Raw genomic sequence first — 23,292 nt, forward strand, 5'->3', positions numbered from 1 at the left:
ATGACTATAAAAATTTTTGCCCAAAAGTTTCAGCTGGACGGTTTTTTTTGGTGGTTCCTGGGACTATGGACAACACATTCCTGTAGACAAACCTTTGTTACGAATTTGTTCACAGATTGACCCATAAACAGCAATTCTTGCCCTAACTATGAGCAGAGAAAGAAGATAGAATCTCTGATTCAATGTATAGAAAAGGACACAACTATCCGTCAGTTCACTGCGTATCCTAATTTCAGTAAACAATTTAAAGGACAGTTCCAGGCTAGTGAAGATACAAAACTTCAGCTAAGCGATTCAGAATTATCTACTGTGATATTCCATGAGGACATTGTCGACGAGGACTTATCCAGCGATGACATCTCATCAGACGAGGACTTATCAAGTTTTGGTTCTTGGTGGAATAACAACGCAACAATAGCTCAAGATACAAGAATTAATCATGATGCCTTTCAGAAAGTTAGAAATATGTTACTTGCTATCTGGGCTACCGATAAAAACTGCGATCAATCGAAATGTAGTTTAGCAAACTGCATATTAAACATTGATGAACGGCTAAAATCAGGAAAATTTACATTTTTACCAAAAAAAGGGAAGAATTGTGTACAGAATCCTGGAGTTGTAACAGCCCCTGATGTTATCAGAAACTTCGTTAAAGTGGAGAACCTGACACTAGAACAATATGAAGCGTTCGAATCAAGCGAGAATCTGTTGTGGATTAATGGACCCGCAGGGGCGGGGAAAAGTGTAATACTTTGCGGAGGAATAATAAAACTTGTACAACTTAATGAGGACAATAAAGTTGTGTTATTCAAATTGGGCGGTGATGGTAACAACTGTCAACTTTATCAGCGTGCATTAAAGAATGCTGATGTAGAATATCAAGAGACCAGCATGTCTGACGTCACAGAACTAGTTACTCCTATATCAGAGAGTGAGTGTAAAGTTATCATCGTAGAGATAACATACGACGATGTACAAAAGTTAACAGATACAATCAGTGATGTAACCAACTGTCACATTTTCATCGATGATATACAGGAGTTATTATATTACAGCGAAACTGAGGAGTGTAGTGTGCTGATGGACAAGTTGGTATTATTAGAGTGCTCTGTCAGGGTTGCATGTGACATGGCACAGGGTCATTTGAGTTTGAGTAAACAGGGAGTTATTGACACACTAAGAATGATAAATGACAAACTATCATCCACTCAGTTGGGACGTTTATCAATGAGCCTTAGAAATACATGTGATTTATCTGACATCTTATGTGTAATACGAGAACAATTAAGAGAATTATATTCAGAAATACCTGATGTATTAGATATGATTTTACCTATACAATTACAAGGACATTTTATACACGGTACATTACCTGTCATACATGTGTTTCATGATTTCAATGTTACTAGTATTATGCATGTATTTAATAATGAGCTTGATAGATTATGTGATGAATTAAATTATTCTGATATAGGTATAGTACCTACTAATGTCACCAATAGGGCAATGTCACAAGTTGAGGACAGTGTTAATATGAGATGTGGTAACACTGGTAGTAAGATTGCAGTGTGTAACAGTGGGGCTAGTTATTCTGCTCAGTGGCCAGCTGTAATAGTACTGTACAGAGTGGGGCACAGGGAGGAGGATGACCTGACTCGACTTTACTTAGCGTTATCCAGAGCACGTGTTTACTGCTCTGTTGTTATATTCCCATTTAGGGAGGGTGAAACATTAGACGATTCACCTCACATCTTACGTTTGTTAGATAAACTGTGTAACTTTGCTCGTATTATACGGCATTAAATTTTATATTACTGTGTAATAACGTTGGTGGGTGACGAGTTCAATTTTTCAGAAACAAGTATACACAAGCCTTTAATGTGTGGCTATTGATTTCATATGAAATAATTGACGATTTTCGAAATTTTGACCCAACCGGGATTCGAACTCGCAACCTCCGGGTTAAAGGCCCAAGACTATCAACCGATTACGCCACTGATGCGACATTTGTACAAATATATTAAGCTAGCAATTATGACTTGCAGATAATTTCACCCACTAACCTAAGTATTACTATTATTTAATTGTGTTTCCTTTTTGATTTATTGCTAAATATTACAGTGTTTTGTATCGAAATGTTTTATACAATAATATAAATGAGCCAGAATGAACATAGTAATTATATTTGTCATTCGTGGTTTGGAAACAGCAAAATTACCCCAAAATATGAAGAATGTCAAAAAGTAAAAACGGGACCACTACTCTGCCTAATAAACTATTGACTATTAATATAATTTGTTGGCAACTAGAACGAACACCGATGGGACATTAAGACAACATTAAGACACATTAAGACAACAATAAGACAACATTAAGACACCAATAAGACACATTAACACAAAAATAAGACAACATTAAGACACCAATAAGACAACATTAAGACAACATTAACGCAACAAACACCAATAAGACAACAAACGATAAGACAACATTAAGACAACATTAAGGCATCATTAAGGCAACATTAAGGCAACATTAAAGCAACAAATTCGTTTAAGACAACAAATTATGTATAACAGTATAACACTATTTCTTCGAATATATTTTACTTTGTCAAATTATATTTTACTTCATCAACTGAGTTAGAGTAATACGAAATTGTGACTTAAACTCTGAAAATGAAATAATTAGGTCTCATTATTTATCAGGTAATACAAATTTACAGAGCAATAAATTAATCAAAAATTCTTCTGAATAGGGCTGGGATATCTTGGTTGAAGGCTTTCCTCTCTTGTCAGTCCGTATCGCTTACACCACATAAATTCTGACAGGGCTACAGTCATGGCTGCTGAATCCGTTCGGGTACGACCGGTTCCTCTTCTCATGTGGTTCTTAGCGTGGAACCACATCCCTTCGCAGCTGTTGGTGTGAACACCAGTGACCGGGTCCACAAATCCTCGACTATGGTTGACAACTTGATGAGGAAATCCGCGGTGTTGCAGGGCGTTATAACCTTTCCACTTGTCGGTGAGAATAGTTGTACCCGGTAGAACGTGCTCCTTGATGAGTGTGATTAGGGTGTTGTGATCGGGTCGATTGCCGGTACACTCCACTAAGAAGCATTCGCCAGTAGTCCTACAGAACCCACCCAGCACCCATTTTCCGACTACACGTCGACCTCTGTTATATTTTCGTTTACCGAATTTGGATTCGTCAATCTCCACTATACAGCCGACCCCACCAATCTTTCTACGTGCACCGTTGTCGAACAGGTCTTCAAGCATGCAATTTCGGATCGAGGAGAAGATGGACCGTACACAGCCGGTGCTGATGGTTATGATCCGTGCTACGTCGCAGACGCTCAGTCGGTTGCAGAACAGCCAGATGATGTGGAGGAATACGGAGAAGGGTAGCTTGCGTTTGTGGAGGATACTCCCGGTTCTCACTGAGCAGAAGTGGTCGATGTCTGAAGAAGTGTCTGAACACTGCCAGCAGTAGCCGTCTGTGTACTTGCTCGTTGGGTATTTCTTCAAGGTCATAAAGTTGTTGCACTCTTCACAAGTTTGGAAAGGTCTCAGCATTCCGATATTCAAGCAGTACTGTAGACATTCCGTTTCCGATGATAGTGATCCGCGTCTTAACTCTTCGTAGGAGGGAAGGGAGTTCATGTTGTATCGTTAGATAAAGTGTTGGTTTGATGGCCTCTTTTTATACTATTTGTCACGTGAGCAGAACACGACCATCGGCCTCATTAATACCACACGATCTAATCATGACGTGAATTGTTCGATTAATACCACATTCCATAAGAACACGAACAACGGCCCTCATTAATACCACACGATCTGGTCATGACGTGAACTGTTCGATTAATACCACATTCCATAAGAACACGAACAACGGCCCTCATTAATACCACACGATCTGGTCATGACGTGAACTGTTCGATTAATACCACATTCCATAAGAACACGAACAACGGCCCTCATTAATACCACACGATCTGGTCATGACGTGAACTGTACAATTACAAGCTGCGATCTGAGAATCGCTAACAAGATGTTACATTATTATCTGAGGTGATTCGACATGTGATGCATCGTAAAAAGTTGAGTGAGCCAGATGTCATTTAAAGTCACGTGAGCCATGGTGGCTAGCAGTCCAAAGTATCTTAACAGATAATTTCAAAAATCTGTGTGTGTAATAATCCTACCCTTTTTAACTGCGGCAATGAAATCCCGGCCGTATATTACATATTCTAAACATTTTTTTGCATTAATGTAGTCTTAAACGAGTTTGTTGTCTTAATGTTGTTTTTAAAGAATTTGTTGTTTTAATGTTGTCTTAAATGAGTTTGTTGTCTTAATGTTGTCTTAATGTTGTCTTAATGTTGTCTTAATTGAGTTTGTTGTCTTAATGTTGTCTTAATGTTGTCTTAATGTTGTCTTAATGTTGTCTTAATGTTGTCTTAATATTTGATCCTATTGTGTTGTCTTATCGGTGTTTGTTGTCTTAATCTTGTCTTATTGTTGTCTTATTGTTGCCTTAATGTTGTCTTAATGTTGTCTTAATGTTGTCTTAATGTTGTCTTAATGTTTGCTTTAATGTTGCCTTAATGTTGTCTTAATGTTGTCTTAATGTTGTCTTAATGTTGTCTTAATGTTGTCTTATCGTTTGTTGTCTTATTGGTGTTTGTTGCGTTAACGTTGTCTTATTGTTGTCTTAATGTTGTCTTAATGTTGTCTTATTGTTGTCTTAATGTTGTCTTAATGTTGTCTTAATGTCCCATCGGTGTTCGTACAAGTTGTCTTAATGTTGTCTTAATGTTGTCTTAATGTTGTCTTAATATTTGATCCTATTGTGTTGTCTTATCGGTGTTTGTTGTCTTAATCTTGTCTTATTGTTGTCTTATTGTTGCCTTAATGTTGTCTTAATGTTGTCTTAATGTTGTCTTAATGTTGTCTTAATGTTTGCTTTAATGTTGCCTTAATGTTGTCTTAATGTTGTCTTAATGTTGTCTTAATGTTGTCTTAATGTTGTCTTATCGTTTGTTGTCTTATTGGTGTTTGTTGCGTTAACGTTGTCTTATTGTTGTCTTAATGTTGTCTTAATGTTGTCTTATTGTTGTCTTAATGTTGTCTTAATGTTGTCTTAATGTCCCATCGGTGTTCGTACAAGTTGCCTTTTAATGACGTAATCAACAGCCAATATTGATGTATTTATTCTGAATCTGAATACATTGTAAAAGATTTGATCTCTATTCACAATTCATGACGTTTGAAGGAAATTAATGCAATGAGCGCAATTTCGGCAACTTTTTTTTCTTTTTTACCCTCTAGAATAATAACAATTTGACAGTATTTTAATTTTTAAATAGAACGACTTCTCCCTGGAGCAGAAAAATCGAGTTGTCAGTTGTTGAAATTAGCTCCAACTACAAGCGGCAATTTCTTTGAAGTTGGAGTCTGTCAATTGGATATTTGCCAAAGCTTAACTTCCTCAGTAAGAATATTATGCGGCGAAGTTTCTGATATTCAGATATGATTATTATTTTACCTGGCACGCCAGTCTCAATGCGCAACGCCCTTTTCGACGCGAGCTAATTCTCGTATTAAGTGACTGTGACGTGAGAGGAGCGAGTAATAGAATTAGACTAGCAAGCTAGGTAAATTATTATTTTAAGCTAATCGACTCACATTAAACATATCGGTATCCAAATTCAATGCATTCAGCATTAAGTTTAATCAACAATCATCACCAATTCATTGATCGTATGATCAACCCGATGGGTCAATTAAATGCTCGGCATCGGTCAATTGATTATAATCCGTATTTCAATAGTATTAGTAGTCTAGCTAGCTCCAGTAAGCTAATAGTACTCATAGTCATTATTTTTTGACACTTGATACTGACTGTTAGTGCAAGTGTTAGTGTTACTCAACAATCTCGAATATTCGGCGGATAAAGTCAAAGAGGTTGGCGCCGTCGATCCAGTATTAGTAACGATACAATTATTATTGACCGCAGATAATACATTTTGTGTGACTAAAATATTATCCTAAACGTTGACCTAAGCTCAATAATCGTTATGAAAATTGAATATGCATGTACGTATGATTCTTTTGTTCTAAGTCAAACTTTTCGAACAAAAAATACTAGCCAGGTAGCGTAGTTGGTTGATCATCGGATTTGTAATCGTAAGATTGCGAGTTCGAAACCCACTGCCTGCCTAGTCGTGGGGTGAGCGTCGTTGACGCTCTGCTAAGGATCCCGAGTGGTCTATGTAGCCCCACGGTTCATAAAGCCGAATGCTCGAGAAATCGGGTGTGAGGGTTAAATGAGGAGCTGTGCTTGATCAACACAGCGAAGCCTCGGGCGAAGAAAGTGTGGTATAGTGCTTTAACCGTTGATGGCCTTAGGAACGATCCTTCGGCTTCTTGTAAAGCTCTTCCTTGAAAGTGCTGGTTTACATTGTAATGCAGGTAATGCCGAAGTAAAATAACAAAGGTGGTCGACTCATTCGATGGCCTTGTTGCGTCGCAACGAATCCTCATAAGATAAGATAAGATAAGCTTCCCAATTTTACTCGTTGGATTCGAGAAGGTAAAACAAAAACGTTGAGTAGTGAAGCAATTTGAAAAAACTGCTGGTGTCGTTAATTTGTTTATTTTCGGAGCTGGCTGCTGCAGGTAATATCTGATGGGGTTGGCGGCCGGGTGGGTCTAATTCACACTATAAACTTATAAAAAAGTCACAGAACCTAAAACATCTGACATAATAATATTATACATATTACAATTCACACTTCCGAATTTGATGAGCGTGGCCACCAAATGTCATTTGGAAAGTAAGAAAGTTGGCAATCTGGTTTCTTATGAGAGTTAAACAAACTTGATTCCAGTTATCTATCTATCCCTTTATAGAAGTATGGTAATTTAATTATGCATCAGAGAGTAACAAACTAACATTAGAACAACAGCATTCTCTGAGACTAAGATATTTGGCAGCCGTAATATCAACAGTAATTTAAAGATGTTTGTAATTTTTGTTTAAAAAATCTGTCATTTGATCATGATTTACCCAAACATAATTTATAATTATATACTAAATGCAATCTTACACCTTGGACTTTTTTATAAACCAATATTATTATTAACATAATATTATATGCACAATATATATATATATTATATGCGCAATATGCTAAGTTTACGATACTGCTGAAGCAACACATAATCAAATAATCAGTAACCCGGCACTATGACATAATATTGAATTACGACATCCGTGACCCTCCCTTGTACCCCTACCCGCTGAAGATTCAATTGACGTATTAAACGTATCCCTCCTCTGTAGAAATTAGGGTGGAAGCTGCGTGTGTAGGGTGACGCAGCAAGCTCTAGCGATATCATACAGCCCGGTATATAAATAATATCCAAACTACGGGAGGGATGTAATTAGAGAAGGTTTGTCAGACCCACAGGAATTTAGAATGTTGCTTGATATTTCGTTGAGTTTGTTTGCGCTCCTCTGTCTTTGTGAGAGTGGTCATTATACCCTCGAGAATAAGACAGGTGATGGCAGTCTTGGAGCTGATGGCAGCCTCGGGAATATGGTGTTTCCGGAGGGAGCAGGTCTGGAGAGCTTGTCACTGATTATTGAACGGGCAAATCAATCCTTCATTAGGATGAAATCCATATCTACTGAGGCGGACAAAGCTGCCTCAGAAATGGAAGAGCTGATTAATATCCTGCAGAAATTCCGTGTTAAGGATGGAAGTACCGGTGTAGCTACTCCTACAGAGTCTGATTATCCTTCAACACAGTTACCCCCTGAGGAAGATGTTACCTCTTCAGGACAACTTCCTGAGTCGACTACAGATGAATCAGAAGAGGAAGCAGAGGATGAAAACTATTCAGAGTCTGATTATCCTTCAACCCAGCTACCCCTTGAAGAAGATGTTAGCTCTTCAGTGCAACTTCCTGAGTCAACTACAGATGAATCAGAAGAGGAAGCAGAGGATGAAAATAATGGAGAGTCTGATTATCCTTCAACCCAGCTACCCCTTGAAGAAGATGTTAGCTCTTCAGGGCAACTTCCTGAGTCGACTACAGATGAATCAGAAGAGGAAGCAGAGGATGAAAATAATGGAGAGTCTGATTATCCTTCAACCCAGCTACCCCTTGAAGAAGATGTTAGCTCTTCAGTGCAACTTCCTGAGTCGACTACAGATGAATCAGAAGAGGAAGCTGAGGATGAAAATTATTCAGAGTCTGATTATCCTTCAACCCAGCTACCCCTTGAAGAAGATATTACCTCTTCAGGACAACTTCCTGAGTCGACTACAGATGAATCAGAAGAGGAAGCAGAGGATGAAAATGATGGAGAATCTGATTATCCTTCAACCCAGCTACCCCCTGAGGAAGATGTTAGCTCTTCAGGGCAACTTCCTGAGTCGACTACAGATGAATCAGAAGAGGAAGCAGAGGATGAAAATAATGGAGAGTCTGATTATCCTTCAACCCAGCTACCCCTTGAAGAAGATGTTAGCTCTTCAGTGCAACTTCCTGAGTCGACTACAGATGAATCAGAAGAGGAAGCAGAGGATACAAATTATTCAGAGTCTGATTATCCTTCAACCCAGCTACCCCTTGAAGAAGATATTACCTCTTCAGGACAACTTCCTGAGTCGACTACAGATGAATCAGAAGAGGAAGCTGAGGATGGAACCCCCTACACAACCCGCCCCGAAGGATCAACCGAACCGCTAACTGTGTTCCCAGAAGCGGATGATCAAGCGCTACCGTTTAACTGCCATTATAATTTTACCAGCCAACAAATCCCCGGAAATCCTAAATCAACTTGTGCTACTTGGTTGTTAGATAACTATCATAAACATAAAGAGGGTTGGAGATCTTGTCACGATGCTGATTATCATCGTTATGATGAAAGTGGGTTGTTTGAAAAAAGTAAGTTACTTTTTTAGTTGTTATGAATGTTATCTACCTTCATTTTTTTTGGATTTGCGTTTGAAAATTGTTATGTTCATGGAAATATTAGTTTAAAACATGGACATAAGATTGAGTATATAAAATAAAAGCTTAGTGATCGATTCCTCCTTCAGTACTTGTTTCAAATAATTTAAAATATTTCAAATTTTTTTAAACGATCTAATTTTGAAATTATTTCAGCAACGTGTTCCGACTACACCAGTCAATGTGGAAGTGATCAGACGGACAAGGCATGCTGTGCAATGGTGTTATGTGAGATTCAAAGAGTTACCTTTTTTTATCAAGGGCCCAATAAAAAAATAGAAGAAGCTGAGGAAGACGAGGAGGGAACTGAACCTGAGGAGGGACCCCATGATTTAGCTACGGGTGCTTGCCAGGATCGATATCATCATAATCTTGATAACGCCTGCGTCAAATGGATGTTTGAACACTATCATTTGGTCAAGACTCGGTTTCGTTGGCAGAGGTGCTCGGAGTTTGACTACAGTAAACATAGTAAAAGTAAGTTACAAGAATACTGTTTTAAACACGTAGTAAAGCTTTGTAATTAGAATGAAAATGTGATTAAGTTAAGTCGTTAAAAGTTTAAGGACATTAACAACTTTGTTTAAATCTTTAATTCAATTTCTGGCTTGTCTGTAACCTTCTTGATATTGTTTGTACTGGGGTTTCACTACGTTACGTCTGAATTTCAGCTTGCTCCTCAGCTCTAAAAACTGTGTTTAACATTTTTCTCTTCTCAGAGGGGTGCGGTAAGCTGAAAAGACAGTGCGAAAAAGCTGAAGCGAAGAAGCAGAGCTCTGCAAACGAACTCTGCTGTGCGTCCATAAACTGCTACGGTAGGAGGAGGCATTTTCTGAGACTGAGCGGTTGAAGAACTTGATAACTCGTGACGGCATCACATTTCATATGACGTCATATCTTTTCACCTGACGTCATATCTCATCACGTGACGTCACTTCTATTCACATGACCTCATCACACCCATATGGACATTATTGTGGACGATAAAAAGATTTGGGATTTTTATATTTTGTTGTCGAATGTTGAGGAAGCAGAAAATAAACTTGAGAGGGCTCTGATATCAAATGATTGTCAAATCAATTAGCTGATTCCCTGGTTTATCTTATAATTAAAACGGACATGAATTGTGAATGGACACATTTGGCAGATTTAACTGTTATCATTATCTTTAGCCAGCCGGCCTTTACTCCTTCCTCTTCTCATTTTCTGGACAGCCGAACTGGTAATTCATAATCTGGAGATAATATTATTTATAGACTTATTATTATAGAATGTTAACATAATATAATACCCTGTTACAAACTTATTGTTTTTATCTTCTCGAAGTTTCTCTTTATAGGGTAGCTCAATTTCAGTATTACATACTTTTCACAGTTGACTCGTTAGGATTCATGTGAGAGTATTTCATCTGTTATCTCGAACTTTTAACATTTTGTTAAATGAAATAATTATCAGTTTTAAATGTAACAGCTCGCAAACTGCAATGTTTTCCCAATTCTGCAGTAAATTTTACGGTGTCGATATGTCTTTCACGATGGTTCATTGCAGGTGAACATTGTGTCCTTATTAGATTTAAGCTTCAGGAATAAAATATGAGATAAATAACGTTGTTCGTTAATTTAATTACCAATTGAGCCGAGGTTGTATTTTTAGAAAAACACTGACTGAACGGTACGCCTTGTTTGGAGTGCTGGTAATTTGTGTTCTTGAATCATGAGTTTAAATTAATCAAACTTTAATTATTGTTCAGATCTTTATGTATTGTATATTTATCCGCGGATGTATACGCTGTTTCTGATTTAATGTGAAAAACGCGATTATTATTCATGAAAGACGTAAATATATGATAAAAGTGCAGCATTTTAGAAATCAAATTATCCATCAACCTCAAACATAAAATTTCATGGATATTGTCAATCCTCTAAAACGTACTCCGAATTGTAATAATATTTTACCACACGTTTTAATGGAAAACACATACATTCGGAAGGCCCACTGATAAAAATGCTACAGAACGAAATTAACGTGAACTATAAATTAGCTCAACTTTATACTATAACGTACTTACAACTAAACATATTAACAGAATCCAATTTTTGGAACGCTTATTAGGTACACTGCAATCGGGTTGGGGCTTATTGCGCTGTCGGACCGGAAACATCCGGCCATCCGGGTATCGATCAATATCATGTTTCCGGAATTTGCCGAATGTTTATGAACCGGGAACGGTTGTTGAGAGAAAAAGGAAATTAAGACTGCCAGAAATCGACGTAGATTTTCCTTTTCCTTCCTGGCCTCAACTATAATTAGTATTACATATTAAAATTATAAAAATACAAGTTGTCTTATCAGTTAATTGCTTTTGCGTCGGTTTAAACAGCTCTCACTGTGTAGCAGATAATATACTCGTGTATATTAAACTGGCCCTGCGTGTACATTGTACATCATGGTTAACAAATACTTGGAGAATCTTGACAATGAAATAGCGTTGAATTACTCTACACTCAAATTCAGATCAATGTATGCTGAACAGATTTTGGGTGCTCAGATTATGCTACTCAACGATATGCGTCAAGCGGCAGGTGTTCAGAAATCCAATGTGTTACGTAAAGAAACGCTCAACAAGCCTCAGATCACCAAGGCTACGCTGTGTGATTGGATGGAAACTTTTATCGACATTCTCGACAGTTATTGTTCACCGCTGTTGTTTTCAGCCACCAAACTACAAGATGAAATCGACCAACTGAAGGACGAAAAGATTGCAGATCAGAACACTGTGATTAAACTGCAAGGACAATTGCTTGAGAAGAAAAGTGAAGATTTGACCTCTGTTCAGACGACAGTGAAAAGCGAACTCAAAGCCTGGTCGTCAGTTGTGAAGAATTCATGCAGCAAGGCGCTAGCGCCTAAGAAAATGAAAGCTGCTCTGAAACGTGCCTCCGAGGAAGAGGATCGTAGTCAAAATCTGGTCATCTACGGTCTACCAGAAAAGAGTGAAGAAATCCTGGAAAAGAGAGTGCTTGAGGTACTAGAAAACATAGATGAGAAACCTCGAATCGTTTCTTGCTGTAGGATGGGGAGAACTGTATCAGATGGAGGACCAGCCGTTAAACCTATCAAGTTCACTCTCAGCGCCTCAGATCATGTGCGGCAAGTGTTGAGCAAAGCGAGAAAACTAAGAGAAGTGGAGGGGTATGACTCAGTATCAGCCCCGACCGATCAGCCGAGCAGAGAGCTGCCTTCAGGAAGTTAGTTCTTGAAGTTAAGCAGAAACGGGAATTGGAGCCTCAGCGAGTTCATGTTATAAGGAACAATAAGATCGTAAGCTCCGAGAAGGACTGATGGGATATGATTTTTTATCAACATATTATTTGATTGATTTTCATTTACCAGGGACTAGGCTTGTGCGGTGTGGTTTCGACTACAATTTTACTGCGTTCTGGTTTCCCTTTGAAATTTACATACATCTGTCCTTTAGAGATCGCTATCAGTTATATTTTGATTTTATTTTGCGCCACATGTTATATTGTATGTAAATTTTGAAAAGATTTTCATAAAAAATACGGAAATGTAATATTTTTCGTTTAATTTATCAAGGAAAAATATTCTGATTCAAATGAACAGAAGGATTTCCGCATTCTGCCGTATAATAATATGACCTAATTACAAATGGGATGTCCCCAGGTCAGTCCATTAACATTGGACAAAGATAATGTTGATGGGTATTGGGTATGAAACAGAATATGTTACTGGAATGGCACAACTATCGATAAAATAATTTGGAATCTTAGCTTTAAGTTAAAGTTACGTTATCGGACGTTATCCGACCAGATAAAACTTTGAACGGACATAACTTTGAACGAACATTAAAATGAACGCTTGAAGACATGTATTTAATTTAACTATTATTTATACATATAGGTATATATGCCTATATAGATTTATTATAGGTATATATACCTTTTCTGACTTTACTTGAACGGACTTAACAATGAACGCTAGGGCCTCCAGCGTCCAATAAATGTCCGTTCAAATAAAGTCCGGTAAGGTATTATACATTACAAATTAATTAAATTACTGGACGGTCCTTGCACGGTTATTATAATTATGTATAATCCGGTCAAGGAGTCGAGTCACTTTCTTGGACCAGTCAAGTAATCAGTTTTAATTCAAATAATTTTAAAGTTGGTCCAGCACAAGTTCCTCAAATCATATTATCAGCGGCAGCTATAATATCATTATCCATTTCCATGATTTTATTAAGTACTTTTCTTAAGCAAATATACGTGACAAATGTTGTGAAGAGTGCGGTGACAAGTACAGATATTCCTCCCACTATCCATGGCAGATCGTCTTTTATTCCAGAAGTTTCTGAAGTATTTTTGTCACAAGGTATCATGTATCATAATTGATCATAATATTTAAAGTTTTTGAGCAATTTATGGTGGCTCATATCATTATAACTATCCAGGAGGCAGGATTGTACAAATAATAAAGAAATTTACTGTTTTAACTTTTAGCAACTATGTCTATATAACTGTATATAATAAGCTACTATAATAACCGTATAACTAACCATCACTACAGAGTGGTTCCTTTAAATATCCAAGTTGTCCATCTCTTCCACATGTCACGCTGTCACTTCCTTTGTGTTCATATCCCTCTTCGCAGCTCAAATACAGTACCGTCCCAACGTCGAGTGGAAATTCTTTATCAGTTGTTAATATGTTATTCCAGAAGGGCTTTAAGCCCGTGCATTTCACTGAGGATAAAAGAAGTAGTTTATTATCATATTGAATAAATGACAAGGACGGGGACGGGGACGGGGACGGGGACGGGGACGGGGACGGGGACGGGGACGGGGACGGGGACGGGGACGGGGACGGGGACGGGGACGGGGACGGGGACGGGGACGGGGACGGGGACGGGGACGGGGACGGGGACGGGGACGGGGACGGGGACGGGGACGGTGACGGGGACGGGGACGGGGACGGGGACGGGGACGGGGACGGGGACGGGGACGGGGACGGGGACGGGGACGGGGACGGGGACGGGGACGGGGACGGGGACGGGGACGGGGACGGGGACGGGGACGGGGACGGGGACGGGGACGGGGACGGCCGTCAGTTTCACCATTCACTGTTTCAGATATGTCCACGCCATTTATTTCGACATTTATCATCGCCGTTTGCTTCTTCCCAGATATTTTAGTTTCAAGTTACTATACTCTATATTTGTAATTTTAAGATTATTATCCGTGAAACAGAAGTGTATCAGTATATATAATAAAGGAATTTACTGTTTTAGTTACTATAACTAACCCTTACTACAGAATGGTTCGATCGCATATCCGAGTTGTCCATCTCTTTCGCATGTTGCACTATGAGATCCTTTGTGTTCATATCCCTCTTCGCAGCTCAGATTCAATTGCAGTTCCGTCCCAACGTCAACAGGAAATTCTTTATCAGTTGTTATATTGTCCCAGAAGGGATTTAAACTCGAACATATTACTGAAGATAAAAGAAATATTTTACCACCACATTGTATAAATATAGACGAAAACCCTAATCCATAGTTTTTATTAGCCAATGTTACTATGTACTAGTTAATATTTCGAATTCTAGTTACTATTTATACGTATTCTAGTTACTATCACGTTTTCTAGATACAATATGAATAACGCATAGTAATTAATTAATTTAAATTACCTGGACGTGGTTTATACTCTCTGTAAAAATGAGAGGCTTTGTCGAAGGACTCAAATTCAATGTACGCTGTGTCTTTGGTCCAGTACTCGCTCCAGAACTTCCCACACGAGGAGTGTGTCAAGAGAACTCTCACCACTTCCTTGTCATTACAGTGTATAACTACACTCACACTCGAGCTGGATATGTGTTCTTTTGTAATCCTGAAAACCTTTAAACCACTACCTGATGGCAAGGGATTTGTGAAATAAGTCTTGTCTAAGTCGCACCTGGGGAGGTGGTAGGTGGGGTAGGGTGTCAAGGAAATCACGACTCCTCCTGCCAAGCTCATCTGAGAGGAAAAGAACACTGCCACCTCATCTCCACTTCCCACAAGACTTGCAGTACTTATTTCAAGGGGGGTAGATTCAAGGTGGAATGGTAGGTTCTCGTTCCGTGTTACGTATCTCCACCCTGTTGGTTACTCAATTAAACCAACTGACAGGTTATTAGGTGACTAATACGCTTAGATAGTAATATAATTTATAATTGTAGTGTCATAACTGAATTTTGTTCCCGTGAACAAAATCAAAAGCATTTATAAAGTATCTTGTGATGATCAATCATCAATGCCCAATTTACTAAACAAAACACTATAGCGTTACCACTCCCCCCCCCCCCCCCGGTCCCCGCCCTCGGACTTCTAACCTTCGTCAGTATCGAAGCTGTCTTTGCCATCAGAACTGCTGACATCGCTATTTTTATCATCACCGCTTGTTTCTAATGAGAGAATTCGGTTTAATGAAGGAATTCTGTTTGAGGCTGAACAAAACTATCGGTGAATAGAAATTGCTTTTTACTATACTACTTACTATATCACAATGCTGGCAAGCATTACCGTCGCCCTTATATTCACAATACTATTTACCCCCTATACTAGTATATCCCCTATTTATTGTTTTCCAGGCATTAAGACTCATCGAAAGTAGTTCAGCAGGCATTTTTAAGTTCAAAACATTCTAATTCAATGTTAAAGATGACAGGAATAAGAAATAGTTATGTGGAGGTTTTTAAGAAATTTGCGCAAAATACGCGCCAGCATGTTATACGAAATTAGGTAAAAAACCCAAAATCGCCATATTCAGGTGCCTTAAAAACCATGTTAAAATTGAGTTAGAGATATGAAACTTTGCAGGGCGTCTAGACCTTGTCCAAATCGACTGTAAAAAAAATTTCATGTTTCAGGAGTATCGGGAAGTGGGTTTTCTGGAACCCCTGTTTTACAACAGATTGTCGTGAAGTATATCTATCTATCTATCTTTGTATAGACGCTTTTGCAGTCAATTATAGCCTACATTTAAGTGTCCGTAGATTCAAAAGTATAAAAGATACAATCATTTCGAACCACAGGTCTTGAAGATAATCGTTTACACTCCAGTTTCCATTATATTAAAAAATAATTTAACGTCATCATCATCACTTGATGACGTCATCAAGTTAAGTGTTTTAAAAACTTGGTTTTTAACAAAATAACAACTTTTCAAATCGATTTTAAACCATTAAGGAGTAATTTTAGGAGATAATTGTTCAAGCATTTCTGAAAATCTACCGGAAAATTTTCTTACCTTGCTCCTTCATAAAGATATTCGCTATTGAAGTTAGTGCTTTTTTGAAGAATAATTTTATAAAAATACAAAAGTTGTGAATTAGTATTCTCTGGTGTTGGGCCATCCCTTGGGTTGTGGAGCTCGATTGTGCTTCCTAAAGGTCTAAATTGTGTTATAGGCTAGTTTTAAAGTTGAAAATCGAAAAGTTGCACACGTGGGGACACGCCCAAATTGATAGAAAATTGCTAAAATTACTGAAAATTGCTGTTTTCACCATTTTTATCAACTTTGGAGTCCCGTTGTGATCCAAGTTCTATATGAAATCTTCTGAAACTTTGCATGCTTATTAAATTATATATAAAATACTGCTATGCAAAAATTTACGGTGATTCAATATTGTATGCGCACGCAACGTCCGCTCAAAGTTTGCACGTGCGAAAGGTGAGAATTTTGCTCATTCGTGATTTCGAATAAATTCTGCTTTCCCGCGATATTTAAATGGAATTATATATGAATTTGAATAACCGTCCGCAAATGCAAATTGATACCGAGAATGAAATCGGTCGCTCGCTTTTTCCATTCGATCACGGCTTACGAATTGTAATTGGTAATAAAGCTTATTGATTAGAAAAAGCGAGCGACCGATTTCATTCTCGGTATCAATTTGCATTTGCGGACGGTTATTCAAATTAATATCATTTCCTTTTGTTTGGAAAAGAGAGACACTGGCAGCGGTACACTCTACCCATGATTATGGGTTTTGGTCAAATTATTCCAATTACCATGAACCCGGAACCGCATATCACCGGGGCAGCCAACTCTAGACAAAAATTGTCACACGATATCCAATGCTTTATCGAAGCTGTGCTAAAATGTGAATAGCTTTAGCGGGCTTGTGACAACGTTATAATAGGTAAGTGTTTCTGATCTCGCCCAAGTAGTTGGAGCCCAACCGTTTCAAAAAGCCATTTCGTTAGCTTTTCGTGTTAAAAGCGATTTCTTGACGGTTATCACCTTTCTAGATGATGCTTAAAGTATTTGGCCAGTATGGCATTTTTGTACTCAATACCATACGGGCGTTCTCCGGCACACCCTTTTTCTAAGGTTTTGCGGTCACTCGAATTTATGTATTTCGGCCCAGGAAGGTCGTAGAGACTTTTCCGATACATCAAAATGTGCCTAATACTAACTATATATTTCTCATCATATTATCATAGCAAGAGGTTTACTTGACAATTCGCGTCGCAACACAGAATATTATATAATTATAATGCTACGTGCTGAGCAATTTAATGAGCAATTTAATTTACAGATATTTTATTTTATTTTACTTTAAAACGCACTGAGTTTGTGCCAAGTTTCGGGGTAATCCCATTAAATGTATGGAGATAGATTTTGAACTACGAAAAATTACCATTATGGGCAAATGACGATCCAAAAGTGTGGGGGCGCCAAAAGTCTGAAATATTCGACAACAATCTACAAAATAACAGGTCTCAAATATTTATATACCATCAACGTATGTAACGTTATACTTTTGACCCACCCTGTAGCTTAAGCAACTTGGACCAATGAAGTTTAGTATTTTATATGTTTTGGACCAATACAACTCATTCCAACCATTTATGTTTCGGAGTTCGGACTTTGTGAAACATAACTGTTTCAATTTGGTTCGGGATAGGAGGCTTCACTGTGTACTTTACTGGATGCTAATAATTATACTGAATAATGCATGGTGATTTATTTTATTAACCTGGTGATTGAGCCTCTCTGTAATAATTTGAGACGGTGTCGGAGAAATCAAACTCGATAAATGCCGTCTCTTTGTTCCAGTACTCGCTCCACCTACTGTTACCGCACCAGGAGTCTGATAGTACCACATCTACCACTTCCTTGTTATTGCATTCTATTTTCACCCTGACACCTAGTGAACTGCGTGTCAGGGTGATCCTCCATGTCTTGTCAGTATCTGAGTACAGTTTAACTGGAAAGTCAGTGTAGGCTGGCAAGAGGCTACACCAGGGCAATCTGTACTGAGGTGTATACGATGACAAAGAGATGATCACTCCCCCTGATATTTGACGTCGAGAGGTTTTGAAATTCACTTTCAATTCCCAACTTTTAATCAGACTATAAGTGCTTATCTCAAGTGGAATAGACTCCAGGTCGAATGATCTGTATTCGCCAAGTATTACTGACGTCCATGAGCCCGCAGTAGTCAGTTTATCTTCTGAAAGTTTAAAGTTTAAGGACATTGTTGGTTAATAAGATTTACTAAAAAACAGTCCAGTCTCTTGGTCTTTGGTAACTCTTTTAAGGGACAACCTGTAGTTACTTCAATTTATATTGATTAAATTTACCTGGAAATGGAGCCTCTCTATAATAGCGTGAGGCGCTGTCCTCGGTGTCGAATTTGATATACGCTGTCTCACGGTTTAACACGTCTTTGTCGGCCGTAGTACACGAGGACATGGGCACGTTAGCCACCTCCACGTCATTACAGTGTATGATTAACGTGGTTCCGCGAATCTTCTCTAAGGTTATCCTCCAAATACTTTCAGGAATTGAGGGCAGAGCAGTGAAAACTCATTTTCAGACTGAGTGCACATGGGAAGGCGGTAAAAGGGGGTTCGTGCGAATGCGAAGATGATTTCAACTACTCCTGTTTTTGTGCCATCAGAAGACAAAAACAATACTATCACCGTTTGTTTCATTTTCAGCGCCTTATTTGTGAAGATTTCAATGGGAACAGACTCAAGTTTGAAGGGTATGATCTTGTTACGTTCAACTGCTTCCCAACCTGTTATAATCAGTTTAGGAATATCATGTCGAATAGGTTATTTTGTAAATAGCTAGGTTACATGAGGCAAATTAATAATTATCGTTAATTACCACTACCACTAGTTGTATACTACTATTATAATAACAACCATGATGTATATAAAAATAAATCGTAACTGACTAAAAAAAAATTGAAATAAAAAGTACCTGATTTGGTCTCCTTTCTATAACTATCTGATGCTGTGTCCCTCGAGTCAAACTCGATAAACGCTATTTTCTTCTTCCAGAACTCTTCCCAGTCACTATCATTGCAGTAATTGCGTAGCTGGACGTTCCACACCTCAAAGCTATTGCAGTAAACAACCAGCCTGACACCTCGACTCCTTGATACAGTAATCCTCCAAACCTGAATTTGTTTCGTTAGTTCATAATATAATAAGCTCCAAGTACCCGTTTCTTGGCCATCCCAATTATTTTATTCAGGCATCACTCAAAATTTCATTTTTAGTACGAGATTGGGGACGGTTCTACAAACAAACAAACATCCCCCACACCTTGTAGCTATTGGAGGACAGGGTGGTTATAGAAGAGATCTGGGCTTCACTGCAATGGTGGAGGTAAAGAGATCGGCTAAAGAGCTGAATGCTGATTCCTCCTAGTTCGTGTCCTTGAGAAGAAAAGAAATTCACCTTCACCTTGTCCTCACTTTCCAGCAGACCATGACTGTTTATTTTGAGGGGAACAGACTCAAGTTGGAGGGGAATCTGCTCGCCACGTATCACTGGTTTCCAGCTTCCTAGTGTGGTGAGCTTGTGAATACCAACTATAACATATTCGTAACATATTCACAATATAACATATTCATATAACATATTCTCAATATAACATATTCATAACATATTCACACTATAACATATTCATAACATATTCACACTATAACATATTCATAACCATTAAATCAAATTTCTGTAGACTCCCTTGGAGACTATCCTTGTTTCAAATCAATGGTTTGTTGGTTTATAACCTACAGAGTATAACAGATGGGCGCTTTCCAACCTCCTACTTTGGAGCTGTAGTCAACTATAACAGGTCATTTAGAATTAGCGATCTTTCATCTTATATAAGGAACAACGTTACCCTTTCTTAGTTTGTTGTTGTAGAAAGTGTACAGTATACTTATAGTATCTATTGTACAATAAAATACTTAGTGTACGCTATACATATAATACACTATGCACTGAATGTACAGTACCAAGTTTACAGTCTAACAACAAGTTTTAAAAAATGTACGAGGGAAGGAAAAAGAACTAACCATGATTTTTATAACAGGTTGGTCTCGCTGAATATTCAAGTGGCTTGTATTTGAAGTTGCTACATTTAACTTTGTGGTCCCCGCTCAGTTCATATCCCGTTTGGCAGGTCAGAGTCAGGAACGTTCCAACAATCATAGAAAAATTGTCATATGCTATCACGTGCTTCCATTGGCTTTCGAGACCAGTGCAAATCTGATCGTGGTAAAGCGTATGATCTGATGAGAAATAGCGCAGTTGGGAAACTATTTGTGTAAATATAATCAGGGATGTTCTGGTGAGATGCTATAATTCAGTCATTCAATTTAAAGATTTTGTGTATTTTAACGCACGGTTAAGGGCAAAGTGGAACACAAATTTAGTTTAAACAAACCTCTACATTCATACTCATCTCCTCCATCAGTGCAGTCTATAATTCTGTCACAATATAAAGGTTGTGGGACACATTTACCATTCGCATATTTACAATGTGTCCTACCACACTCTGATTAAAAAAGCAAATCAACAGTTAGTTTTCCAGTGATTACAACACTAAATAGTAAATACATGGAGACCCGAATGGGGGGAGGGGGGGGGGGGAGATTCAAGTAGCTCTGATCAAAAATCTAGCTGAGCTTCGTTTGTATTTTGAAACAGATTTTTGATGCTTATTATATATCATCTATTGGACTATTGAGTCCAATTCATGGTTTGTAAAGTCGTAAAATGTGTTAATCTGTAGCAGAAAACAGGATATTTTTCACGTAAGGCCTTTTGAGGGGATCGAGGGGAAAGATATGCCCATATTTTATCGGAGCTTGTTCTATAGGTACCTCTTTTCACAGAAAAGAAAGGTATAAAACGTGTATCAAATCGCTTTTGCAGTTGTAGCTTTTTCCAAAAATTCATAACTCAGCCAATATTTGAGAACTTCAAGTAGAACCTTTATGAATCATGATTTTGCAAGGCATGTAATGGATGATTTTACGTTCACATTATAATGTATATTTGAGCCATAATTTGAACCCAATTTAATATGTGCATATTGCATATATGCCCCGCGGGAACCAGTGGGCGCCCGGAGTCCACGACCCCTTACATTTGTGGTCACTGGCCCTGATGTATTGGGTACAAACGGTTTGGCAAACAAAGATTTAGTTCAAACAAACCGTAACATTCTTCCTCGTCAGATCCATCATCACAGTCTCTTATTCCGTCACAAAGCCATTTTTCTAGGATACAACCGTCACCTTCTGGACAATCTATGAAATTGTAGCCAGGAAATTTTTACTGCACATTCTCCGCCTGCAAATTGTAACTCATCATTTATAGTGCCGAGTACTGCCTCCTATCATCAATTTTCGATGGATGCGAACATCGAACGACCGGTTTCATAATTTTCGATATCATTCCGTGTTTGGGTAACGGCAATTTTAAAGTGTCATTCCGTTTTGTTTGGAAAGAGGAGACGCTGTTATTCACATGGCGACGGTCCATTTTACTCAAAAGCAGTCGTTTACCAGTAAAAATGTTGATAAAATTTAATCCGATGGTATTGTACATGTAATTTGGTTTGACTGAAATTAAAAAGTATGCATATCATGAACAATACGTTTGTAGTGGACCTTGAATACTTTTGGGAAACAATTTCGACGAACTTTGACTTGGACGTGGACATTAAATGGTCAAACTTTATTTGAACGGACATTAAAATGAACGCTAGGGCCTCCAGCTTCCAATTTATGTTTAGATTTAAAGGCTCTGGTAATTGTTTATTTTTACAATATTCTAATTAATTAATTATTACACGACGTTCATGTTTATATAACTATAATTGAGTTGAACATCCGCCAAATAAAACCGACTATAGCCGGGATCCTATAGTCTATACCATGCACCTATTCTCATGTTTGTAACATGCAAATAATAATTAATAACTCTCGTGAGTCCTTTGAACACGTCAACATACCAAAAACAAAGTTAAGTTCAGAAAGTTATAATGAAATTAGATATTACCTTTTTTCATTACATACTTATAGTTATACACTTACTTGTAAAATTTGTTGTTAGTGTAGGCATGATTTCAATCAGGCAAAGTATGAAAAAGAAAATCATCGAGCTATCGTATAAGTAATGAATCCTCCTATACACGAAAACATAAATTAACGATCAGAAAAAGAGTAAAATTCAATTCACGATGGTAGCAGGTAGTACTACTGCTATAAGTGCATTCAATGCAATATTAAGCAAAATAACAAAAAGTTTACTTTGTCAGGCAGCCACCTCGAATGCTAGCTTTTGTACAATCACGAAAAGTTGCCCGCTAAATTTAGAGCCCCCTAGCTCTGTTGTCGCTCGAACGTGACCAACGAGCGCACAGCAACAGATCATGCGGCAGTCACGTGTTAGTGCAAGCCAATGAGCGCGTAGTCACGTACTGTTAGTCATAGTGCAAGCCAATGAGCGCACATAGCTTTATCATTGGACACAAGCATCGGTAAAGTTTACCGATGCTTGTGTCCAATGATATTCGGTTTTCTTGTTTACAGGTCACATGACTGATGAGCGTGTTCTTAACGCCCGATTCCCTACTTTGTTCTTTAAGACCTTATATGCTCATTGTTCAGGCACGAGAATGAAAACAATTTGTCCGTTTCCATTGAAAACATATAACATTCAAGCACGGTAGTCAGTACTCAGGTTAACATTTTGACACGAAGTGATACTGATATCATTACACTCTCATTATAACAGTTATTTTATATAATAAGCTATCATCATGATACAAATATCGTGCCAAGGTTTCTTCTAAGACATGCTACAGAATAGCAAAGCCTGCTTGAAGTGGAGCTTTACCCATAGTTGAAATTCAACATCTAGCGCTAAATGAGCACTA

General features: G+C 38.1%; 2 protein-coding genes across 3 annotated transcripts in view; both read left to right on the top strand.

The window, feature by feature from the left end:
* Positions 1-23,292, top strand: part of LOC134813932 (uncharacterized) — a 67,687-nt gene that overhangs the window by 39,847 nt on the left and 4,548 nt on the right. The gene's annotated exons all lie outside the window — the stretch shown is intronic.
* Positions 7,371-10,842, top strand: LOC134813931 (protein hemingway-like). Of its 2 annotated transcripts, XM_063821870.1 has the most exons (4): positions 7,371-7,784; positions 7,920-8,969; positions 9,192-9,512; positions 9,755-10,842. In XM_063821870.1, the coding sequence occupies exons 1-4, from the start codon at positions 7,493-7,495 to the stop codon at positions 9,883-9,885; spliced, it is 1,794 nt and encodes a 597-aa protein (XP_063677940.1). In that variant the 5' UTR covers positions 7,371-7,492; the 3' UTR covers positions 9,886-10,842. The 2 variants fall into 2 exon arrangements, with proteins under 2 accessions (XP_063677940.1, XP_063677939.1); XM_063821869.1 differs by having other exon boundaries at positions 7,372-8,969.

Source organism: Bolinopsis microptera, chromosome 4, assembly GCF_026151205.1.
Source record: "Bolinopsis microptera isolate Bmic1 chromosome 4, MBARI_Bmic_1.0, whole genome shotgun sequence".
Taxonomy (NCBI): domain Eukaryota; kingdom Metazoa; phylum Ctenophora; class Tentaculata; order Lobata; family Bolinopsidae; genus Bolinopsis; species Bolinopsis microptera.